The 23303-nt window shown below is 41.5% G+C and overlaps 1 protein-coding gene across 2 annotated transcripts in view; it reads right to left on the bottom strand.

The window, feature by feature from the left end:
• Positions 1-1320: 1320 nt before the first annotated feature.
• LOC308391928 (poly [ADP-ribose] polymerase tankyrase-1-like) overlaps positions 1321-23303 on the bottom strand; it is a 112324-nt gene continuing 90341 nt past the window's right edge. For both annotated transcript variants that reach the window (XM_080874729.1, XM_080874728.1), the window contains 13 exons: positions 16823-17042; positions 15459-15568; positions 13992-14180; positions 13053-13133; positions 10544-10730; positions 10383-10462; positions 7345-7465; positions 6533-6630; positions 5173-5247; positions 4913-5018; positions 2972-3158; positions 2665-2821; positions 1321-1751 (listed from right to left, as the gene is read on the bottom strand). In XM_080874729.1, the coding sequence (XP_080730855.1) occupies positions 1665-1751; positions 2665-2821; positions 2972-3158; positions 4913-5018; positions 5173-5247; positions 6533-6630; positions 7345-7465; positions 10383-10462; positions 10544-10730; positions 13053-13133; positions 13992-14180; positions 15459-15568; positions 16823-17042 (1698 nt within the window). In that variant the 3' untranslated portion in view covers positions 1321-1664. The remainder of the gene's footprint in view (positions 1752-2664; positions 2822-2971; positions 3159-4912; positions 5019-5172; positions 5248-6532; positions 6631-7344; positions 7466-10382; positions 10463-10543; positions 10731-13052; positions 13134-13991; positions 14181-15458; positions 15569-16822; positions 17043-23303) is intronic.

The following is a 23303-nucleotide window of genomic DNA, read 5'->3' as shown; positions in this document are numbered from 1 at the left end:
ACCCAAACCATCACGCTTGCTTAAAGTGAGACTTTAAAGAACGCCATATCTCTTCTACTGCATACATTCAACTTTTCCAGTGACTGAAATAACAAAACTGGACAGCAGCAGAAAGCAAGCGTGCCATCTGCAGACACAAATTCATCCTTTATCTGTCTTGTTATTGAATGCTGAGTGAAGTTTAACCCAAATGAACTGGAAATGAAGCTTATGCACAAATCTGTTTGCAACACACTGAGTTTGCAGGTTAGCAGGTGCTCCTAGAAAAATGACAGTACCACTTAAAGGTATAAAACAATATGGGTGTAACAGAAAGCAGGATTTCATTTGAGCACTTTTTACTGGCTAGATGCGCCTAATAAACTGGCAGGTGAGAGTAGTTTATGCGTATGATAGCCTTAATCGTCTGTGATCCTCATGGCTCTAAGACTGGTTTTTAATCAGAACTGGGCTGAAACAACATGGCAGTTCTGGATGCAGTTCCTATAACGACTGCAAATTTCCTGTGATACTACAAAGGCAGCAATCAGTTCTTGAAACGAGATTTTTGGTGGCATATTTGAGAAAAATAAGAGGTATGTTTAGGTTAGCTGGCTTGTCACAGGTGTCTCAGCCTGTCATGCTTCTTATAATAATAATAATAATAATGGATTTATATAGCACTTTTCAAGGTACCCAAAGCGCTTTACAATGCCACTATTCATTCACTCTCGCATTCATACACTGGTGGAGGCAAGCTACGGTTGTAGCCACAGCTGCCCTGGGGCAGACTGACAGAAGCAAGGCTGCCATTTCGCGCCATCGGCCCCTCTGGCCACTTATAACTTAACTTCCCGGAGAGCTAAGATCCCAGTTTTATATTTTGATGAGCCTGCATGTGGTTTTCAGTGTATGAGCTTGATATGTTGCGGATCTGAAACGAGCAGGTTTGGTCTGACTGACTTGCGGGTGTAAGGTGGTGGTTGGTCCCGGTGTGGACTGTAGTGGAAAGTCTGCAGCAGGTCCCGTCAGCAGCTTTATTTGCTTTTTGATATCAACGATTCTCTTGCTTCTCTGCGTTTCATCTCATTTCATATTCTCCTCCTGTGGCTTCTCCTTTATATCGGCCTCTGGTGAAAATGCGACGACACAGAAACGCGCTGAATTTCCGTTCTCTCGATGCATCTGGAGGTGGCGTTGGAGCATTGTTTTGATGTTGTGGGTGTGTGTGCAAAGCAAAAAGAGGACATAATATAAAAAACACATTAAAGCCTGGGGCTAGAATACAGGAGCAGTGCAAAGGTGCCAAAAAACAAAACAGCTTTTTGTTTGTTTTAGATATATATATATATTTTTTTGTGGTAATTGCTTTCACTTTGAGATCAAAGCCACAGGGCCTGCAAAAACAGCTTCCATTAATACTGATGAAACAGTTTCCATTTTCTCCTCAAATGATTAATTATTACTGTCTGCTCCTTTTGGACTGAACCTGTATTACAACCCCAAAAAACTGAAAGACACCGTCTCTTCTTCCTCCTTATTTCCACGTTTGAGGGTCATCTGACTCCTGGCCAGCCGATGCTTCGTGTCACCCACCCCCAGCTTTGAAACTCCTTACTGTTCAGTTCTGGTCCTCTTAGAGATTTGTCCACTACAGTCTGGCTAACTTGGCACCCAGCTGTGCTTTAGGACTTTTGCTCAGCAGTGGCAGCAGGCGTGGCCAGACTCTCTGGCTTCACAATCTGGTAGGTGATCAAGTACTCTGGGTAAGCCTGAGGACAAAGAATACATGAAAGTCAAACAAACTGTTATGATTTCAGTGCAAGGGAAAAAAACGTGGGTTACTACAAGAAAGACAAAGTAAATTAAGTATGATCTTTTAAAGGCTGGGTAAGTATTTCAAATGTGTGTATGCTGAGGATTTTTGGAATTTACAGTGTTGGTCCTTTTGAGGATTTAAACACCCAGTCACACGGGCCTAGAGACCAGCTGGCGACTGCCTGGCAACCTCCATTCGCTAGGAAAAAAATTATAATTCTCTGAGTGCTTATGATTGATTGCTAAAGCCCCAGTCACATGGTCAGCATTTCATACCACAATTCTGAAAACATGACAGTTCTTACTTGGTACCTTGGGTACCAGGCAGTGTATGTACTGAGGTACAACTGTAGGGGGCAGCATACGGCTACAAGTGGCTATATGCAGAATAAGAAGATGGCAACTGGTGCTGCTGCCCTTATAGGTTTGGTATCAAGAATCATGTAATTCTACTGGTACTGGTACCAATTAGTAAATTCCTGGTATTGTGACATCCGTGCTAGAGACTGGTCAGTGTTCCCATTGGGAATGACAGTAATAATGTGTATTCCCTGAAAGGCTGGTGAGTGAGTAGTTCGGGTTGCTTGCCATTACTGGGTGAAATTGGCTGTGGTGCTGCATCGACAAGGTCCTTACGATTACTTTGGTCACAACTGTGCAAACAGTTTGCATGGAAGATGCCAAATGTCTGCAAAGACTTGCCACTACTCACTAAAAGCTTGTTTCCGCCGCTGAAAAAACATGAATAAATACATACATTTTTTGCATGAGTTATTATGTCCAAATTTCAAAAGTTGGACTTAGTAACTCAAACTTCCAAGTACCTTGAAATTTAGAAGGCAAAAATGTTTTTCTGTGTGTACCAACCTGCTCCCCTCTGTAGATGACATACTCTGCATATGCCAGACCATTGACACTGGGTCGTCCTATTACGGAGTGGTGACCAGGAGGGGCGTGGGCCATTTTCATTGCACTAAACTGAAGGAATGATTTACCGAGTGTCACCCGACAGAACAGCATCTGTCTGCAAACACACACAAACACACAGACGCACACCATGGAATCGATAAAATCAGTTTATTTGATCTTTCGGTAAGGCAATTTTTATTTCAAGAATATTTTAAGAAACGAAAAAGATCTCGCTAAAGCTGCTCAGGCCGATGTGAGCACCCACCTGTGACATATGTAGCAGGAGCGGTCTTTGTGGGTTGGACAACCTGTTCCTCCGCCGATCCCATACACGTACTGATTGCTCTTGGAGGAGTTCTCGGCAAAATAGATGCCAGCGCCAAACATGCCTCCGATGTATGCATGACGCTCATCAAAGCCCTTATGGATAATTGCATTGATGAAGGGAGAACCTGGAAGGCCCGAAAAGTGAGAAATGACACACAATATTCAGCTGCTTCCACTGTGAGCATGTCTGTCCTGACAGTGATGCCTGCATCAGAAATGTCTTCAGATACAAGAGTAATACATAAAAGATCACAGCAGACTCTGAAGATGCCAGAAAAGGTAGTGTACTGGAAACTGAGCTAAGAAACTGGGAGGATTCCACTCTACGGCAGTTAAAAAGAAAGATAATATTACAGTTAATTACAAAGCACCTTAGTCCTCAAGAGAACTATGAAACTAGGAGAGGACGGAGGAAGTGCAGAGTGCGACGCTTCCTTACTTTCCCTCCATGTAAGGAAACAGAATTTATGCATTTCACATACTCCGGTTAATTAATCTTTTTGAGCTTTAGAGGACGGCATGCTGACAGCCAAAGCTGTCACAGATATTTAAGGTGCTTCGACTGATTCACCACATCAGCTCATGTACTGATTTTTAAAGTAGATATCAGGAGCTGTCGGATACCTTTGAGCGGTGCAGTTCTTTTAAGTCTTTGCAGGAACTCATGTAGAGTTGAACCTATGGACCTTTTTTATGCTGTCTAAATTTTAACCTCGTGGTTAAACCTGCCACCATGTTAGCCTCAGTGTCTGTAGAAATCATCCAAAACTGAATGGTATGCGTGCTCCTATTCTCCAAAATGCTGTATGACAGTTAAACGCTGCAGGTTAAATGGATCTGGTGTAATGTTTGTAGTCGATGCCGCAGCGCCGACGTGGATGTGTCAGACTGCAGCAGAGTTATCACACAATCAATAATAAGCACTTTCACGGTCCAATACTATGTGAGGAGGAAAGGGAGGAGCGCTGCCAGAGCCCTACAACAAGATGTCCAACGGGCTACCCGTGTGTGTTTCTGACCCCCATAACATCAGAATGCCATGAGCACAGCATGAGGACCCGACATCCTTTACTGGGACATGCGCTCAGAGTCCAGCACAGCCAGACTATGACAACTAATGACAACTGAGCTGCACTGAGCTGTGATTACCCCTTCCAATAAAGGATGTTGGGCCCTGCTCATGAAGTCAGTTTCTGACAGATAATGTGATAAATATGCTTATGGGTGGCCATCTGGAGGTCATTCTGTGGGGCTCTAGTGGTGCTTCTTCTGTTTCTCATCGATCAAAAGAGCAGACAGTAGTCCTGCAGCAGCAGACCATCTTGTGATGGCATGTATGGGCTGGACTATCTATGCAAGTTGAAAGGGATGCAGGTACCATCTCATGATACCAAAAGTTCCAAAAACATTAATAAAAGGAAAAAAAAATACTGGTAGCTGTCTCAGCCTCCCAGTAGGTACATGTATGGTATCGCATTCACAAAGTTGGGTGTCCACACTCCCTGCCCACCCCGCAGGGCGCTGACAACACCGTTAACTAGAGTAAAATTCAAAACTACTCCCCTTTTTGGGGATGAATTGGGTTTTTTTTCTAGTCCACTTGATGATGGATTCACAGCAAGAGTAATACTAAGTTTAACTAACTGTCCTATACTGAGATAATCCAATTTTGGATTTGTGTGCTTAGCTGTGTTTGTTGGAAGAGTTCATTCCTTTTCAGATGTTTGGTACATGAGTCAAATGTATTTCACAAATATTCATTACAGGAGTGCAAATGTTTGTCAGAGCATTTCAGCATAAAAAAGTAAATCAGCAGGACTATATTTAAAGAAGCTCAGCATGCTTTCATATTTTACCACATGCACAGTGTTTTATTTACCGTGAAAGAGCATGCGCTCGTTGTGGTGGTTGTGATTCTCATCTGCAATTTCCTTTTGTCTGTGTGTGTATCTTTCCCGCAGCTTCTTATTCACAACCTTCTGAATCTGCAGTCAGAGGAAAGAGAGGACGGAAACAGCACACATAAAATGCTTAATTTATGTCCAGATTGCTTTTTCTTTTTTTGCTTTAAAGGAGGGAAGAAAATAAAAATCACTTATTTCTGTATTTGTACAGTGTGATGTGTTTTGTAGGTCATACTTTAATGATGTTGTAGCGGCTGAAGACCCCGCCCGCGTTGCCTCCGTCGCGGTGCTCTCTGATCGTGCTCTGTAGCTGAGGAGGAAATCATCAAACATAACAACAATGAATCATCATAAACACTAAACTTTTTTTCCCTCAGATTTCTAAAATGAGATATGATGAGATGAGATAGCCTTTATTTGTCAGTTGCAGTTGCCCACAGAGATGAGAGACCTTGCCGACCGTACATACAATACACAAACATCACATTGGGGAGACAGGTCAGGCCAGGTAGCAAGGAAAAAAAAACATCGAAATGTGTAACACAAAAGGATAATACAGGAATGCACAGATATCAACACACCATAGCACAATAAACACAGACAAGCAACATGGGAGAGTATTCCAGTGTGTACAGCTGATCTGGGACCGCTGCAATCTTTGATTGCGCCTCCAGCTGATCCGGTGTCCACATCAGATGGGAGTGACACTTTTCACATGGATACATTTGAAAACGCTGTTTTCGCATTGCAGTGTGGACAGTGAACCCGGAGCCTTTTCGAAAACGATGACACATTTTAGTCATGTGATGCAGTCATGTGACCAATTAACCTAAGGTAGCGGAGTTGTTTTGTTTGCTCTCAATTTTGACAGCCCTATTAAAGATTAATATCAGTTTGTACATGCTCCAGATCGCTTTTCTTCAATTCAATTCTTTAATTCTCACTCGCTTTTGCAACTTTGTACTTTTGTGTTACTCGCAGCAACAACACCACCTCATTGTTAACTCGATGTGAAAAGTTAAAATAACTATAAAGTGTGAGAGGAAAGCAGCAGCTCATTCAATCAAGAGTAGATGCCTTCACAGTGCCTGTGGGGAAATGTGGCATAATACAGCAAAAATAATGTGTGCAAAATAATTGTAGGTAAAAATATTTCATCTGCTTTCCTTCTGGTATTTAAAAAAACAAATCAGTCCAGACTCCATGACTGTCATTTGTCAAGTTGTCGAGGAAGAATTACAGATGAAATTACCTGTTAAATTTCTTTTAACATGTGACTGTTCTCATTAATTTCAGCTCATTCACACTGATATCGGCTGTCTCGTTCAATCGCGGCTTCTCAATTACGAGAGCAATGCAGGCAGTGGAGCAGCTCCACAGATATGAAACCTCTCGTTCAGCTGGCTGCTGTGACACCGCGTGATGTGTCTTTAGGCACATGGTTGAAATTACTGTTCAAGCAAATGAATAAATGTTGTTTCACACTGAAAGAAATTCATGCAGGTGGTAAGATAAAAAAAAAAAAAGGTGCTATGAATTTAAATGTGGTCAGTGTCGTGTGTAGGTTACATGTGCTTAAAGGGGCGTTTGCGTACCTCCTCCTCCACAGACTGGAATTCCTTGTCATCCGGTTGCAGGTCGATCAACATGGTGCCCTGGCTGGAGCAGTGGAACGTCAGGTATGGGTTTGCACCTATGAGCAAATATTTGCAAGAGAGATCAAGATGTTTAATTCAACTAAATTTTAATTAAAAAGGTAAAGGAAAATTATACAAATTATATTGTTCAGGAACGACAGTCATTTTTACACACAGAGACTCGACTTGACTGACAATCAGTTTCATGGCTTCATGTTAGTTAATGACATATTAATCAAATAAAAAATCCTGAGTTGATTCCAAGTGTTGATTCCAGGAAATTGATGAAGTCCAAAGAGGTGCTGATGCAAGTGAAGAGCCCATCATTAGGTTTACATTTGTTTTTTCAACCTATCAGTTGAGATAGCAAAGAGTTTAGGAAATGATAACTAAAGTGGATGATCAGAGTTACTTTCATGGTTAGGAAAAACTACTTCACAACATCTTGTCAAGTCAAAAACACTCTTGAGCAGGTATCACGAATCACTGCCAACCTCTGTGATAGGAGAAGCCTTCATTAGTGTAAGACAGCAAGGCACAAACTACTTGTATCTAATCCAAGTGTTTGACATGTAGATATAAAATGAGTCACATTTCCTGGATAACATATCTGAACATTAGTAGAATATAATGTTATTGATTGTGAAATACGTCTAACTGATTGTTTTAAATATTTATTGGCAAGTTTTATTAACACCCCCCCCCCCCTTCCTTTGAATGCTTTTCCACTCAGTTACACTCAGTGCGCTGTTCTCTTCTAGTATACTGACCTTGCTGGCCTCCCAGCAGTCTCTCGATGCCCTTGATGAGTTTGTGTCTGTGACCGTAGGCGTTGATGCCGATCTCCTTCAGCTCTTCGTGACCCATGTCTGCCAGCACATCCAGTGAAATCTGCCCAGAGATGGCAAAAAAAAAACAGAAGAAAAAAGAGTGCACTTGTTATTTTTCCCATTGCCTCTAGTTATACAGTCATAAAAAATTGATTTAACAATGCCTTAATGTATTTAACAGTAAGTCATGTGCCGATAGTGGCAGCAGGTCATGCTACAAGCTGATAATCTGAACTGTCCGCTGTAAAGAGTGATGAGTTCAGTGATCTAAGATGTACCGCGGAGAAAATAGGTCTGACAAATATTCATGAAAAACAGCAGCCGCACAAAGAAAAGGTCAATGAATGGATGGCAGTAATCAAGCCAGTTGATATGCAAATTGACGACGGCGAAGTCATCGCCGCTCTCCTGAATTTGTTCAGGGTGAGTAGAAATGAGATTCATCCTTGAGGCAGAGATAACTTTCCCTCCGCGCTGCCTTGATCACTGATACAGGTGTAAATCATCACAGCTTGAGTAGTCTGCTGGGAGTTTACTGCGACGTGCTCCGTGGAGAAATAAGCTAAGCAGAAACCTGTCACACCGCGGAGGGGTAAACTATAGCGTTTGACTTTTGCGGATCTCCCTAACAGAATAAAACAATTTGAAGAAAGGACCAAAAACTGGTTAAATTAAACAAAACTGTTTGAAAAACACTAGAATTCAAACTGCTTTTCGCATGAGAACTTCACATCTGTTTTTATTCTTTAAGGCGCTGACCTCAGACATTATTAAGGCCCTGGGCAAACCTCCTCTGAACGTCTTCCTTTACATCAAGCTAGTTAACAGTGAGGCTTGACAAGGAAGAAGCTTCAAAGAGTGCAAAGTTCAAACCATTATTCTGCGATTCATCAAGAACACTGAACGGCAGCAAAGTGCAAAGTCTGCAGCTAAATTAAAGGCGTCTATAACGAGTGACAGGTCAGCTGAAGCAATGTTTGTTTCTTTGTCACACCTCTGAGTTCTTGTTCATGTCATTCTGAAGTAGAAACGTAGACACAGCTGACTCTTACCCCATCACTCTGCATCACTCTCAGTTTGAATATTAATGAAGGCTTGTTTCCCTTTAGGAGGGGAGGGGGGCAAGAATAAATTTAACTGCACACAGAATCTCCCACAATGCTTCCACCCTGCCTTTTACCAGCTGTCACCTTTCAGTGTTACTTTATTTCACTGTCTGTTTTCTCCTCGTTCTGTGACCTCTTTCATCTCCTTCACTGTTCTGTCTCTGCTTCTCTTTTCTTTTATCTTCATCCATTCAAGCACCTTTCTCTCTTTCCTCCCCTTTGTCTTGATTTACCTTCTTCTCTGTCTTCTGTGGAGATCTCCGCCTCCCTTTGTGTTCTTTACTCTCTATACATCTGCCCGTTTTCCACAGTTTTCAGCACGAAGATGTGCAAATTTGGTAATGCTCTGAGCTGAATGCTAAAGCCGGCGTGCTAAGCAGATGTTTGTGGTGTTTGCTAATTGACTTGCTAATAAAACGCAATGCTGATGGGAAGGTCTGCAAGATACGCAACCATAAATCAAACAATTACAGACGACAAAATTACCAGACAAATTAAAATTCTGAATGAGCTACTTAAAAGAAAAGAAAAGAAAATCACAGCTCATTACATCTACAGCAGCGGTGTCAAACATAAGGCTCGGGAGCCAAGATCGGCCTGGCAAAGGCCACGTCCACACTAACACGCTTTCGTTTGGAAACGCATCTTTGTCTCTCCGTTTTGGCCTCCGTCCACACTGACGTTTTGAAAACGCTCTCCAAAGTGGATACATTTGAAAACGCTGTTTTCGCATTGCAGTGTGGACAGTGAACCCGGAGCCTTTTCGAAAACGATGACACATTTTAGTCATGTGATGCAGTCATGTGACCAATTAAACTAAGATAGTGGAGGGCATTACACAGCAGTTGTTTTGTTTGCGCTTAATTTTGACAGCCCTATCAAAGATTAATATCAGTTTGTACATGCTCCAGATAGCTTTTCTTCAATTTCTTTAATTCTCACTCGCTTTTGCAACTTTGTACTTTTGTGTTACTCGCAGCAACAACTCCACCTCATTGTTAACTCGATGCTTTTCCTCAACATTTTGCTGCGACGTTTCAAAGAGCCGGAAAGTAAATAAACGGCAGACAGAAATGAGGCAGGCCGCATCGTCTTGCGTTTCACGCGTGCGCAACACTGGAACGTAAGCGTTTTCGGCCGTTTCAATGTGAACGCACAACTCTGTGAAAACGACTGAAAACGACAGTGTGGACGCACAGCGTTTTCAGACGAAAACGCCGTTTTCAAATTCATCCGGGCTAGTGTGGACGTAGCCAAAGACTCCAATCTGGCCCCTTGGATAGCTTTGGAAAATGTGAAGGAGGACATTTTGGACTTTTAACTTTTTACAGCTTTTCCTACTGATAAAGACCTCAACTGTGACCATTCATACTCCACTAAAGTAATTAAATGATAGATTATTTTACACATTTAGTTCTTACAGCATAAGCCCAAAAAGAAATCCTGAGAGATTTCTTTCATTTACTACAGGGGCTTTCTTTGTCATGATAAAAGTGAGACATACTGTTGAAATTTGGCTTCTTTTTCTTATATCAAGACTGACAGAAAGGGGAGTTTCACTTGTTCGGCTCACATAAGATCAAAGTGGTGCTGCATGTGGCCACCCTTGGTCCACAGCTACATAAAATGTGTGCATCAAGTTTTATGTCAATTGTGATACTACAGTCAGGATAACAGTGGTGGACCACAGGATGCAGACAGATCCTGCCATCCTTAGATCCACACACAACAAGTAACAACAACAAAAAGAGGGAGACCAATGAAGTTGTTTTGCTTAGAAACAGGATTGGATTCACGACAGCCTCTCTCCCTCCTTTTTCCTCCTATTTCACGCTTTAAAAGTCTGACACATCAGAAATGCTGTTTGTGTACCTGTTCCCGCTGAAAGATGTCTCGGAGGTGTTCCAGCCCCAGGCTCTTTAAGAACTGGTTGATGGTCATGTCAAGTAGAGCTGCAGAGAAAAAGTGATGTCAGCAGGGTTTTCACAAGTTTTGACTCGTGGTACAACGGGCGCTCTTGTGCGTTCACCCACCTTCTCCTTCTTTCCTGTCGGAGCCAGTCGCTCCATCTGCGGGACCGGTGGCCCCGGCCACCGTGATGTCACTCAGAGGAGCGGCCAGGTTGTCTATGCTGCTGGCCGCCGACAGGCACGAAGGGGAAGGAGACGGAGAGATGACCACACCCCCTGTCGCTCCTGTGCTCACCACATTGGCACTTACCTAAAAGTAAGAAGGAGAAGGTTTGCTTTGACTTAGTAAGACTTTCTAGAAATTTTCTTTAGTCACCAATTTTGAGTGTTTGAGCTTTCAGCTCTTGAGGTGAATTGAAAAAGCTAGCGACATGGCAACCAGACACCACAGAAAATCAGTGACATTCAGCCACTTGAAGCGACGATGGATGTTGATTGTCTTGATGTGTAGTTACATTTCACGGGAGATGCACGCAAGGTTATGATGTAGGATTTCACAGGGGCTTGCAGTTATGGTGTATCGTAATCAAACTAACTGTGGGACCATTCATTCATCAGAGCGGTGTAGTGTGAAACGTTAGCGAGACATGTCAATTTTTTTGTGGCTCTTTTTTACCGGGCTAAATCACCATGGTAACTTAGACCCACAATCTGTCTGGGAGCAGCTTATGTTGCATGTGTCACTTTAAATTCAGCTCGAAGTGCCTCATTTTCACCAATTCTTTTATTTATATCATGAAGTTACAGCCGAGCAAACTGTTAGTTGCATTGTGAGTGGAATGTGCATGTGATGCATAACACATATATTTTTATAATTGATCCTAAGTAAAGAATCAAGCTGCTAAGTCTCTTTTACACCTCTGGAATAGCAGTTACACACACACACACACACACACACACACACACACACACACACACACACACACACACACACACACACACACACACACACACACACACACACACACACACACACACACACACACACACACACACACACACACACACACAGGAACACCTGTTCAGTCAGTAAGAATAATTTCACTTTGATGACGAAAAATAAACTGGTTTTTAAATCTCCTTTGTTTGGCTGTGGGACAGTACGGACAGCTTTAACTGTCCTGTAAATATAACAGCTATAAAGGGGGGAAAAAGCTGCACTGGGAACACACTTTGATATAAAAATAAATAACTGGAACCAAAATGCTTGTTTAACATTTTAGTACTCTTCACCATGGATCTCTTCTCTTATTTATTGTTATAGTTTTATGTTTTTTAATCACCATTTAATCATTATTTCAAAACGTCTCTGATCAGAGCAGGCAGTACTCAAAGGAATTATTTTATGCACGAGGATTGTCACATAATGTGTGAAACATCCCTTTTCTACATGAGCGAGTACAGAGCCTGAAACAAAAAGTGGGCTTAACAGAGAAAGTCGATAACCATCATTGTGATACCCGCCATCTCTGACTGGGGCTTTAGGGTTTCTTGAGCCAGCTAATATAAAGAAAGCCTTCAGTTTAGTGCTGTGAGACACTACAAATATTGGTATTGATCTGATACCAAGGAAATATATTGCTTTTTCCAATACAGATACCAATACTTTTAACCTATAAAGACAGCTTACATACGAGACAGCTTCTTAATGACCACATTTTAATGAACACTTAATTAATCACTGTGCTTTTTACTTTCCACTATAATTACTCAAGGCAACAAAACACACTTTTCAGTTTTTCATGTGTTATGAAACCGGATTTTTGGAGACCTGGATTGTGAATGTGCCTGTCTCTAATGCACTTTGGGTCACCTTGAGTAACATGTCAGTTACTTTTATCTCTTTAGGGCTCCTGCACAGTATGAAAAAGTGGATAAAAGAATAAAATTGTATCTTTTTTAAATCAGTATTTATATATGCAACATGTTTTGCAGTGGCGTAATTAGCAGAGGAAAAAAAGGCTCATCTACAAACTAAAAAAACAGATTTAAGAAAAAGGGTTTCAGAGAGCGGGTTGGGCAGAGACGATACCCTTCCCTGTTCCTCTGCCATGACAGCTGAGGTGAAACTTGCTTTTCTGTCATAACACTCGTTCGTGGGGTGGAGCAATGGGCACAAGAAGAACTCATTAAATTTTGGTGCAGATCCAGAGCAACTGAAATTGGCAGAGGATGCCCTCTCTGATCGCCCTTCACGTTGCTCACTTTTTTAGTTAATCAGCTTCTATTTAAACGCTGTGCACGGACCTTGTCTGGGTTTGGTAATTAATGTTTGGTTAACTGATTTGCAAATAGAACCTAGATTTTGCACATTTTGGTAATTATGTGACAACATAAATTCATACGCAGCTCTCGAATGAAGACTTCTGTCAGTGAGACGTCTGTTTAAATATGGAAACGTAAAAATGTTCACACATCTGGTCCGTTCGGTGTTTCGTTTAGGTTTAAATCAAAGCACGTTTTTCTTTACATTGAGCTTAAGATTAAAAACTGATATGAATTCTGCTATTAACACTTCATCCGATTCAACACAGAGACAGCATCTGTGCCTATACTGTGTGCAGACACTCACCACAGTGGCCAGTGGTTTTAAACAACTTGGCAGGGCGTCTGGCGGCATGGCATCAATCAAAAGTGCTCTGATGTCATCAGCCTGCAACAAAGACACAACATGTAGACACCTCTGAATTAGTTTTGTATGTTTGTTTGTATTTTTGAACACACTATCTACAGATCACACCAGGTTGTGTTTTTGCAGCAAATCACTGTAGTGCTACACTTTTTCTGGATTTTTTGGCAAATCTATCACTTTATTTTTGAGTATAAGACACTGTCTTTTCTTTTCTTCTGACTGAAATATGCACTTTCTTGTTGTAAGGGCACTTGTGTTTGTATTTTTTTGTGTAATGCCTTGAAAATGACTAAGAAGCTTAACTCAATCATGGTCAGAGGCCACGCTTTGTGAAGTTATCCCAAAGCTAATCTGGACTAAACTAGAAAATGGCACGTGTGACGTTTTCATTACAGGATCAAACTGTCACGAAGCTTCATGAGAGCAAGCCAAATTTTCCAGGCTTTTCCTGGGACTGCTATATCCATTAATGACTTCATCCAATGGTCAATAAATAAACTGAATGCATAGTGTGAGAAGAGCAGCAAATGCCTCCGTTTCCTCTTATCTCTAGCAGAGTTACAAGCCTGTAGATGTCAGCAGCAGTGATGTGCTGTTTTCCAAAGGAGGCTCTCAAACTTTGGTACCTACAGTCAAACAAGGAAACGCGTAAGGAAGCTCATTAGGAAACCTCATTAGGGTGTGAGGAGTTAGAAAGCTGTCTGTTCCACCATCTAAACTTCTGCAAACTCTCCTTATGGCGCTCAACTCTCTGAATAGTTAACCATAACCATCTGAACGTCTATTTAAGTCAATGTGCTGACTCATAAGTATGAAGACTGTTATGGGAAGAAATTAGGACAGATCCCAAAAAAAGTCCCACAAGAAATCCTTTCATACCGTGGCCAAGTCCAGCGGCGTCTGCCCCTCCTGGTTCTTCATAGTGGGATCGGCTCCATGGGCGAGCAACAGCGCGCAGAGCTGAGTCCTCCCTTTCTGGGCCGCTTCGTGCAGGGGAGTAAATGCCCACTTGTCGGTTGCATTGACACACGTGTTGTACTTGATCAGCAGAGCAGCTATGTCCACGTGCTGGACAGAGGAGAGGAAGTAGCGGGGAGACATAAAGAAGAAGAAACAGGAAAGCGGAGGAGAGGAATTAAAACGGTAGAAAATGAGAGCAGATGAGTGAGGAGGTGTCTGGGGGAGGCGAGGGCAGCACGAATAAAAGCATTTAACGAGAGCAAATGTGTGAAGTGTTGCTGAATGAGTGCTACAAAATTAAGATCAGGGGAAAAAAACATGTAAAAACGGATTGCAGGATTGTGTGAAACAGAAAACGTGTGAATTATTAAATCTGTCATGATTTTTCTTTTCCCTCCGGTCCTTCCTCTCCTGCTTTTCCCGCTCGTCTCCCTCATTCCCTCGTCGTCTGTCTACGGCTCGTGTCTTGGTGTCAAACAGAATGTAGCTTGTTTTGCAGTAACAGTCAGGGATGCTTGAGTGTGTATAACTGTTTGTGTGTGCGTTTCCAAAATGCACAGCTCATCAAGCTTTCATGCAAACACGTGTTTCATGACTCTTTTAGCAGAAGACTGCTGACAAGCTACGAGCGCTGTGCCACCAAAGATGAAGGGAAAAAGCACAAATGTAAACCTTCAACAGTCGAATATCCCCCCCATGCTAAAGATGATAGTCATTATTATTGCTGTTTAGGTAAGTACGATCCAGCGTCACAGTTAAATATCACACACTGTGTGCTACACATTTTCTAAACATCCAAAATATGCATACTTGTCAAACTTTACAACAACCTCTTGAGATGATTTTGACTTAATGTGCAGTTGAAAAAAGGTGATAAACTGCAATATATGCAATACTGAGCATATTGCAAAATGTTAAAAATCACAATAAAATCATATAGTAAGTGAAGTATTGTAATAATAGTGTATTTTAAATTTAGTGTATGTAAAACAATATAGTGAAGGGAAGCATATAGAAAGATTATAAGCAACTGAGCTGTTTTATTGATTAAAATACCCAAGTGTGGTTATCTATCAATCTATGTTCATCATGCATTTACACCTTTATCCATGAACGAATTCTAAAAAAGGTTTACGATAAAGATTTTCAATCACTTTTATGCAAAAATTAACTTGATTCATTTCCATCAGTTTTGCGCTTCAAGTATGAAGTAAGTCTTGCTACTCTAAAAGTCGAATACAATAAATAAAAAAAATAAACAAATGCACTATAAATATACAGCTGGCCTCAAGTATTTAAGTGAGTGAATGTTAAAGGAGATAAAAGACTTTTTAAAGAAACTATGAACAGGTAGCAAAAAAGGCAAGCGTCATGTTTGTGTCTTACCCCATATGAAGCGGCATTGTGTAACGGTATCAGCCCTCCTTTGTCCTGCGCATTCACATCGGCTCCATGCTCCAGCAGATACTCGGCTACCTCCAAGTTGTTATAGCCGGCTAGAGAGCGCCACAGGCGACGATTCCACGCAGCAGGACAGAAAGAAAGATGAGTGAGGAAGATATAAAAACGCAGTCAGCTAATGAGAGAAGACAAAATAATGATAAAGACAGAGTGAATGTCAGCCTACGTTCACGGCAGTGGGACGGCACATATAATCATCCTTTCCTTTTACAAGAAAGTACATCAACACAGAGGGTGCGTGGGCGTGTGTCTAAGTGGTCAGATTTATTCAGACCTTTAAAGTGTTTTCCAGCAGTTTCTTAACTTCTGAAGTGCCAGTCATGCAGCAAAACCTCCTCTATTTAAATATACTGCATCATCACGCAGCAAGAAGTGTGTTTATATATATATATTAAGACACAAAAAATCCATAATAGAAAGGAGAAACAGGAAGCAGTTTTTGGTCTTTAAACTTTCCTGACACAATTATGCACATTTTAGGGCACCAAATTGAACAAAAGCAGGATAAGGGGCAGGGATAGCTCAGTAGGTAAAGTGGTCGCCCCATGATCGGAAGGTCGGCGGTTCGAATCCACTTAACGGCTACCCTGAGGTACCCCTGAGCAAGGTACCGTCCCTACACACTGCTCCCCGGGCGCCTGCTTAGTGGGCTGCCCACTGCTTCACTGAGTGAATGGGTCAAATGCAGAGAAAAACAAGTAATTTCCCCATGGGGATCAATAAAGTATCCATTATTATTATTATTATTATTATTATTATTATTATTATTATTATTATTATAAAAGCAACCTCTAAAGTATGACCCATAATGTAAAAGAGTTAAACAAAACTAAATGCTCATTTTCAGCCTTGAGTTTGCATCTATAATGTGTTTTCATAATTCAGGACATGGTTTGTACTGAAAGGTGAAATTTTAATGTAAATTTATGGATGATTAGATCAGCGTGAATCTCATTAGGCATTTGTGTGTGTGTGTTTATCCCCATGAGGGGCTTTAGCAGGATGGTGTATCAGCTGTTATCTCTGAAACTGATGTCACAATGATTGCACACCTTGAATATATACATAATAGTTTGTCTGCCTTTAAGGGGACAAACGCTGTCTGTGCTATCAAGACTTTAAAAACCGTATTATGCGAGTAATGTAATACGAGGTCATTGTAGGTCAACTGCTCGAGCTAGTTGTGCTATCAAAATGTGGTGTTTCGCTCTACCGATAAAATTAAGACGTAATTATAGATAAAAAGGTTTAAAAAAAAAAAAAGTGTGTGGGCTGGGCGGCTTTTTTACCTGCAAGGTGCAGAGGAGTCGAGTTGCGTCCCTGCGTGTCCCGACAGTTAATGTTGTCGGGGCTGCATAACTTTTGAACCCTAGCCAGGCAGCCTTTCTTAGCAGCGTCCAGCAGCGCCGCGTCTCCTCTGAGCAGGTCCTGGATGTCCGTGTCCCCGTCCTTCACCAGGTCCAGAGGCGTGTTGCCGTCCCTGTTCTTCTTAGTGGGGTCTGCTCCGTGCTGGAGAGAGGAGGCCATAAAAGGGGGAGTTACACAAGGAAAAGAAAGATGGGGAAAAATACGGGCAGATATGTTCTAGAGATATTTATCAGATGTGTGGAAGTGCACGCCGACATCATTAAACAAGACGGCGGCTGCAGTCGGGGGCAGGATGAATGTTGGCTGTGTGGTTAATCAATGACAGGTCATTTTAATACAGTGCACGCTCGCCCTTTAATTCGTTCTGGCAAGTGATTTCTAAGGAAATGAGCAGCATGTTTGGAACGGAGATATTAATTTGTCACATTGTATCTGGGCAAACTCACGGCTAAGGATGAAGATATTTATAACGTACGCATGGTTGCCATGACACTGAGTGCAGACAACCCCCCACCCCATCATCATGAGAGGACAATTGGCAATTGTCATTTTTTTAAGTATACCCTGATTTAGGGCTGGGCGATATATCAAAAATTTATCGTTACCGAAATTTATGACTCTCATCGACGTCATTTTGCCCATGTCGGTAAATTCAGTATTTAAAAAGAAAAGAAAAGGCATGTGCAGGTTGGCGATGTTCATGTCCCTTTAAGACGCTGTGCTACGTTACAGACTTGACGGGGTGGAGTCACATGACTCTACTACCTGTAACAAGACGAGACACGGGTGAACAAATGGAGGACGATTTAAATGTTGAAGCAGCAGCGACGGAGGTAGAGCTGGTGGAGGAGGAAGAGGAGACGCTTGTTAACAAAAAAAATGCATCAGCAATCGTTTGGCAACATTTTGGATTCAACAAGGATGATATTGATCAAAATATTGTTAAATGTAAACTCTGCAAAAAGACTGTTGCGTCAAGTCAAGGTAACACAACCAACCTCTTCCGCCACCTGCAGCACAACCATGTGATTCAATTCGAAGACATAAAAAAAAGCTCAAAGCGAGAAGAGAGTAGGAGGACCAGCAAAAACGTCTTCCTCCACCAGGCAGCGGTCAATAACCGAAGCATTTGCTAGTACTCAACTATATGAGCGAACTTCAAAAAGATGGCAAGAAATCACAAATGCTATAGGCTACCACATAGCAAAAGACATGGCTCCTATTGCTACAGTGGAACGTAACGGGTTCAGACACTTCATGAAAATAACTGACAAGAGATACGAACTCCCATCACGAAAATATTTTTCAAAAACTATCATTCCCAGCATGTACAGCACAGAGAGGGAAAAGATTGCTGCTGAATTGAGATACGTTAAGCACGTTGCAGCCACATCCGATCTCTGGTCCAGCCGTACAATGGAGCCGTATATTAGTCTCACAGTTCATTACATCGACAACAAATGGGAGCTGCGTACCAGAGTGCTCGAGACGGCCTATTTTCCATCTGATCACACGGGGGAGATGGTTGGACAGGGGTTGAGAGCGATGCTGTCTGCATGGGACATCAGTGAAGAGGACCTTGTTGCTATAACAACTGACAACGGCCCAAATATTGTGAAAGCTGTCAAGCTCAATAAATGGACACGGGTGCAATGTTTTGGGCACAGGCTGCACCTGGCAATCGGTAAGTGTGTACATCTTAATATATTTGGGTGGTGACATCTGGTGTGTTTTAAAGTGACTTTAATTCTGTGCGTCATATTCAAAATTGAAAGTATTAATGTTTGAATAATGTTTGAGGAAAATCCACTAGATTGGTGGAGAAAGCATCAAGTAAACTTTCCCACTCTAAGTAACGTTGCAAAAAAGTATCTTTGCATCCCAGCCACCAGCTCCCCATCCGAGCGGGTTTTCAGTTCTGGAGGAAACATTGTGACATGCCTCAGATCCTGCCTGAAACCTGACATGGTCAATATGCTTGTGTTTCTTAGCAAGAACCTGGAGTAAACACTACTCAGGTAAACATCTACAACAGTAGTTTGATTGAACCACTCAGGATACCAAGTCTGCTGCTGCCCCTTTTTGAAGTGCCCTGTTCAAGCCCTGCCTAATTTTAACTATCAGTGTTCTATTGAAGTTTTTTGCAAACAGCACTATTTAATGTTTTTGTTTAAGAGTTTATAGTTTTCACTAGTCACATGGCAGTGCTTAGTATTTATTATAGTTTTTTCTGTGTTCAATTGACATTTGTGTTTGTGACATTATTTGTTTACAAGTTATAGTACCTCAAGGCCTTAGCAGAGATAGGCCTTTGTCCATGATGGCATTACATTTGCACAATCATTGTTTACTTTGTGAATAGCCAATGTGAAACATATTTATTATTAAACTATTTTGTTTACAAGGGATGCACATTTTTTAGAGAGCATGGTTACATATTGTATCCTACACTTTTTATTTTGTTCAGTTAATAAATCTTAACCACTAAAAGTACTTACTACTATTGTCTTCATTTATTTTCAGTGACATTTTACAGTCCTTTAAAGTGGTAATAATATAATTGCAAAGAATAGGTCTAGGGGGAATAATATTATCAAAATAACTGGAGGAACTATGATGCCTGCCACAGCCCCATCAAATGAAAAACAAAACAAAAACGTTTGTTTTTTTGGCACTTGGGGTGGTTTATCGTTATCGAGGTTAACTGCTCAATTTATCGTGATATTGATTTTAGGCCATATCGCCCAGCCCTACCCTGATTATTAAAGAAAACACTGGAAAAAACCTTGTTTGTTTGATGGGCAAATAAATGGAAAAATCTGATCCATCTCCAATAAAAAGCTGTTAAAGCTCACAACAAAGACAGCAAAATAGATAAGAAATGTAGAGGATTTAAGTCTCATGACAACACCACAATTAAAAGACTGAATACTGCTATACTGATTAGATACTTTTCTTTTACATGGACATTAAACAAACAAGAAGAAACAGTCCTCCACACTCTGAACAATCTGAACGCGGTTAAGGGCCAGGGCGCCTGACTGCAGCCTCATAGACAATGAGCTATCAGAATAAGATTCGACTATGGAGCCTGAGGGTGTGAATAAAACACAGGAAACAAAAGTAGAGCTCAAATATATATATATTATGTTTGTTATGAGAAGTGTATAGACGGATGTACAAAAGAAATAAAAACATATGCATATATATCACAAACAAAAATAATGTTGACAATACAAAACAGCTTAGTAGGTTCCAAAAGGAGGTGGGATGAGGTGTAGTCCAGTATGTGATTTAGTTTAGTTCCATGGACCTGTGATAGGTCATGTGTCAACAATTTGTGATTCAGTCCATAGGTTCACAATTCCTACCGCAACGTAGCGGTGGTCGGGTGGCTCGCCATCTCGCGCTGATCAGGGCTGATCGCGGGAGAACAAAAAAAACCTGACCGTTGAGTCGAGTGTGAGGTAGTGTAAAGATGAATGAATCGGCCGGGTTATTGCACGCTGTCAACTGGCCTGTAGTGCAAAATTTGTCGTGATCTGACAAGTACGCCAACCACAGGGACAACAGCAGCCAGAGGAGCAGGGACATGCAGCTGATTGACCCGGAACTTATACAGGATTCATACCCGCCACAATAAAGGGACTGGCGGAAGTGGGGTCAGAAGTTACCGTGGTTACACTTAGACGAGTAAGAAATGATGACAAGTGACGAGTGAGAAGAGGATGGATGAAGGTAATTCACCGGAGAGCAGAAGAGAGGAGGTGGAAACGAAAGGGAGGTAGAGAGAGGTGAGGACAGGACACCCAGTGAAGTGGAAAACACCACATACCCCGGGGGACGAGGGGAAAGCAGACATTTTCATCGCTCAGCTGTCTCCTAGGTTGTGGCTCAACTTGTCATTTCATTGTAAGTTTTGAAATCCGCTCATTAAAATTGGATGTTGTGGGACCACTCCCCTGGGTATCCACTGCTGGTCTGAAACGGTCCTTTATAGAAATCTCTCTCATGGCTCTCTATCCCTCTATTCAAAGTAGTCTGAACCTTTCCCTCTCATGAGGTTTTTTTCTCTCCTGCTCCTCAATTTCCATTATCTCTTCACTGCTGTCACTCACTCACACTCTCATGAAAATTAGACTAGAAATAATTGGGGACATTTACATAGATACAAAAAGGGAAAAAAGATAGTCGACCTTTCAAGAACCATTATCTTTCTCATAGGAAATGCAATTTACAATTTTTCGTATCTGCTTACAAATGAAACGCTATACTAGCAGCTTATTGAAGCTCCAGTGTTCTCAAAAATGTCCAAAAACAAGCTCATTTTAGCAGGTGTGATTTTAACAAGTTGATCGCCACGGTGTAGTCTGCTAACAGGCTCAGATTGGGACATCGAATGAAATCAACTGAGCATTTAAAGTAAAATGTTGCTGGCTACATTATTACAAGTCCTTGAAGGTAAAATTGGAATTACAGCATCCAATATATGTCTGGATTTGTATGAAATATTAACTTTATTGTGTAGCTACAGGAACATTTAGAAGATTTTTTTCGTAGTTTTTTTTTCGTGAAGGCTTGGCTTAATTAAGCCACCAAAAGCTCCTGGCAAGAATCTGCTTGGTAGTCTTTGTAGACCCATGTTAAAGCACATCACACAAGTCAGAAAAGACAAAGAGCTTCTTTTAAGTGAAGTTAAATTAACTCTGAAAGAACAACAGAAACTGTTGTCTGCAGCTACTGTCTGTGATTCTTATCTCTGTTTCTTTGCCTTGTTATTTAACATCATTGTCACTGAACTTTCCAACCAATTATTATACTACCCAGTACCCCAAATAGCTAATCAGCCAATCACATGGCAGCTACTCACTACATTTAGGCATGTACACATGGTTCCGACGACCTGCTGAGGTTCAAACCAGCATCAGAGTGGGGAAGAAAGGTGATTTTGAGCGTGACATGGGTGCTGGTGCCAGACAGACTGGTCTGAATATTTCAGAAACTGCTGACCCACTGGGATTTTTCTCTTTAACAACCATCTCTATGGTTTACAGTGAATGGTCCAAAAATAGAAAATATCCAGTCAATTACCTGGACGGAAATGCTTTGTCGATACCAGAGTTCAGAGGGAAATGGCCAGACTGCTTTGAGCTGGCATAAAAGGCAACACTTACTTAAAATAACCATTCATTACAGCTAAAGTATGCAGAGGAGCGTTGAACCTTCAATGCAAGTGTCTCCTGACAGTTGAGGCTAAAACTGAGGCTATGGTTGGCACAGTTTTACCAAAATTGGATGATAGAGGAAAAAACAAGACTGCCTGATCAGATAAGTCTCAATTTCTTCTGTGACATTCAGATTGTAGGAACAGAATTTGGCATATACAACATCAAAGCAGAAATCCATCCATTCTTATATCAACAGTTCAGGCTGGTGATTTAATTGCGTGGAGGGATATTTTTTGGTGCTTTCACATTCTGACTTAAAATCCATTGAACAACCCAAGGTCAGAGGAACAGCTCTCCAGCTTCAGACATGTGACCCGAGGCTACAAATACTTGGTTTATTACAAAAGCAATCACGACTGAACAAGAGGACATCCTTAAAGAACTCAAATATCATCAAAGGAAACTCCAAGCATAAAAATGTCACAGCCTGACTGACAGTTGGTCTTTTCCAAAATGATGTTGCATATTAGCATCAGACCTTCATAACTCACTCGAGTTCACAAACTGCATGCCAAGTGCTAATGAAGTAGATTATACTTAAATTGAGCTGAAATTCATTATCCTCTCACACGTCTTCACCAACAACGATGATGCTAATGTGCATTTTGCATGTCTTACAAGACCCATTCCTCAGAAACTATCTGGGTACAGGGAGGATGCAGCGGAGTTTTAATTTGAGCAAAAATCCTGCACAAAAGCAGGATAATAGAAAGTTAACAACAAACAGAGAAGACAACGGAAAAATCTAGTGTTGAACTCCACAACAGAGAACAATCACATCCCGAGGCCTCGGCAGATTAACACCAAAGTGCGGGAACACTGTCTTACTTCTGTGCACAAGTGTGTTAAAGGGAGAGTCGAGAGTACTAACGTGTGTAAACAAGAAACGCAACAACATGCTGAAATTCGCCACTATGAGAATGCTTCTAACCAGAGTGGGAAAAACAATACGAACCTCCTACAATCAATCATCCGTTTGTGTGTCTCTAACCTCTGCCTCCAAAGCCAAAGACCAACCATGAGATCAGGGGGAAAAAAAGAAAGAAGTGTGGCCTGAGGGAGATGCTGTATCTCTGAACTCCATTTGCTTTTTGAGCTGACTGGGATTTGTCTACACACGAGTCTGTGGGAGGCTTCACACTTACAAGTGAGAAAAGCATTTCATTTGGTGCTG

This window comes from Rhamphochromis sp. 'chilingali' (genome assembly GCF_963969265.1).
Source record: "Rhamphochromis sp. 'chilingali' genome assembly, chromosome: 2".
In the NCBI taxonomy this organism is placed as follows: Eukaryota; Metazoa; Chordata; class Actinopteri; order Cichliformes; family Cichlidae; genus Rhamphochromis; species Rhamphochromis sp. 'chilingali'.
Note: the sequence above shows the minus strand (reverse complement) of the source record. Positions and strands in the feature narration are given on the sequence as shown.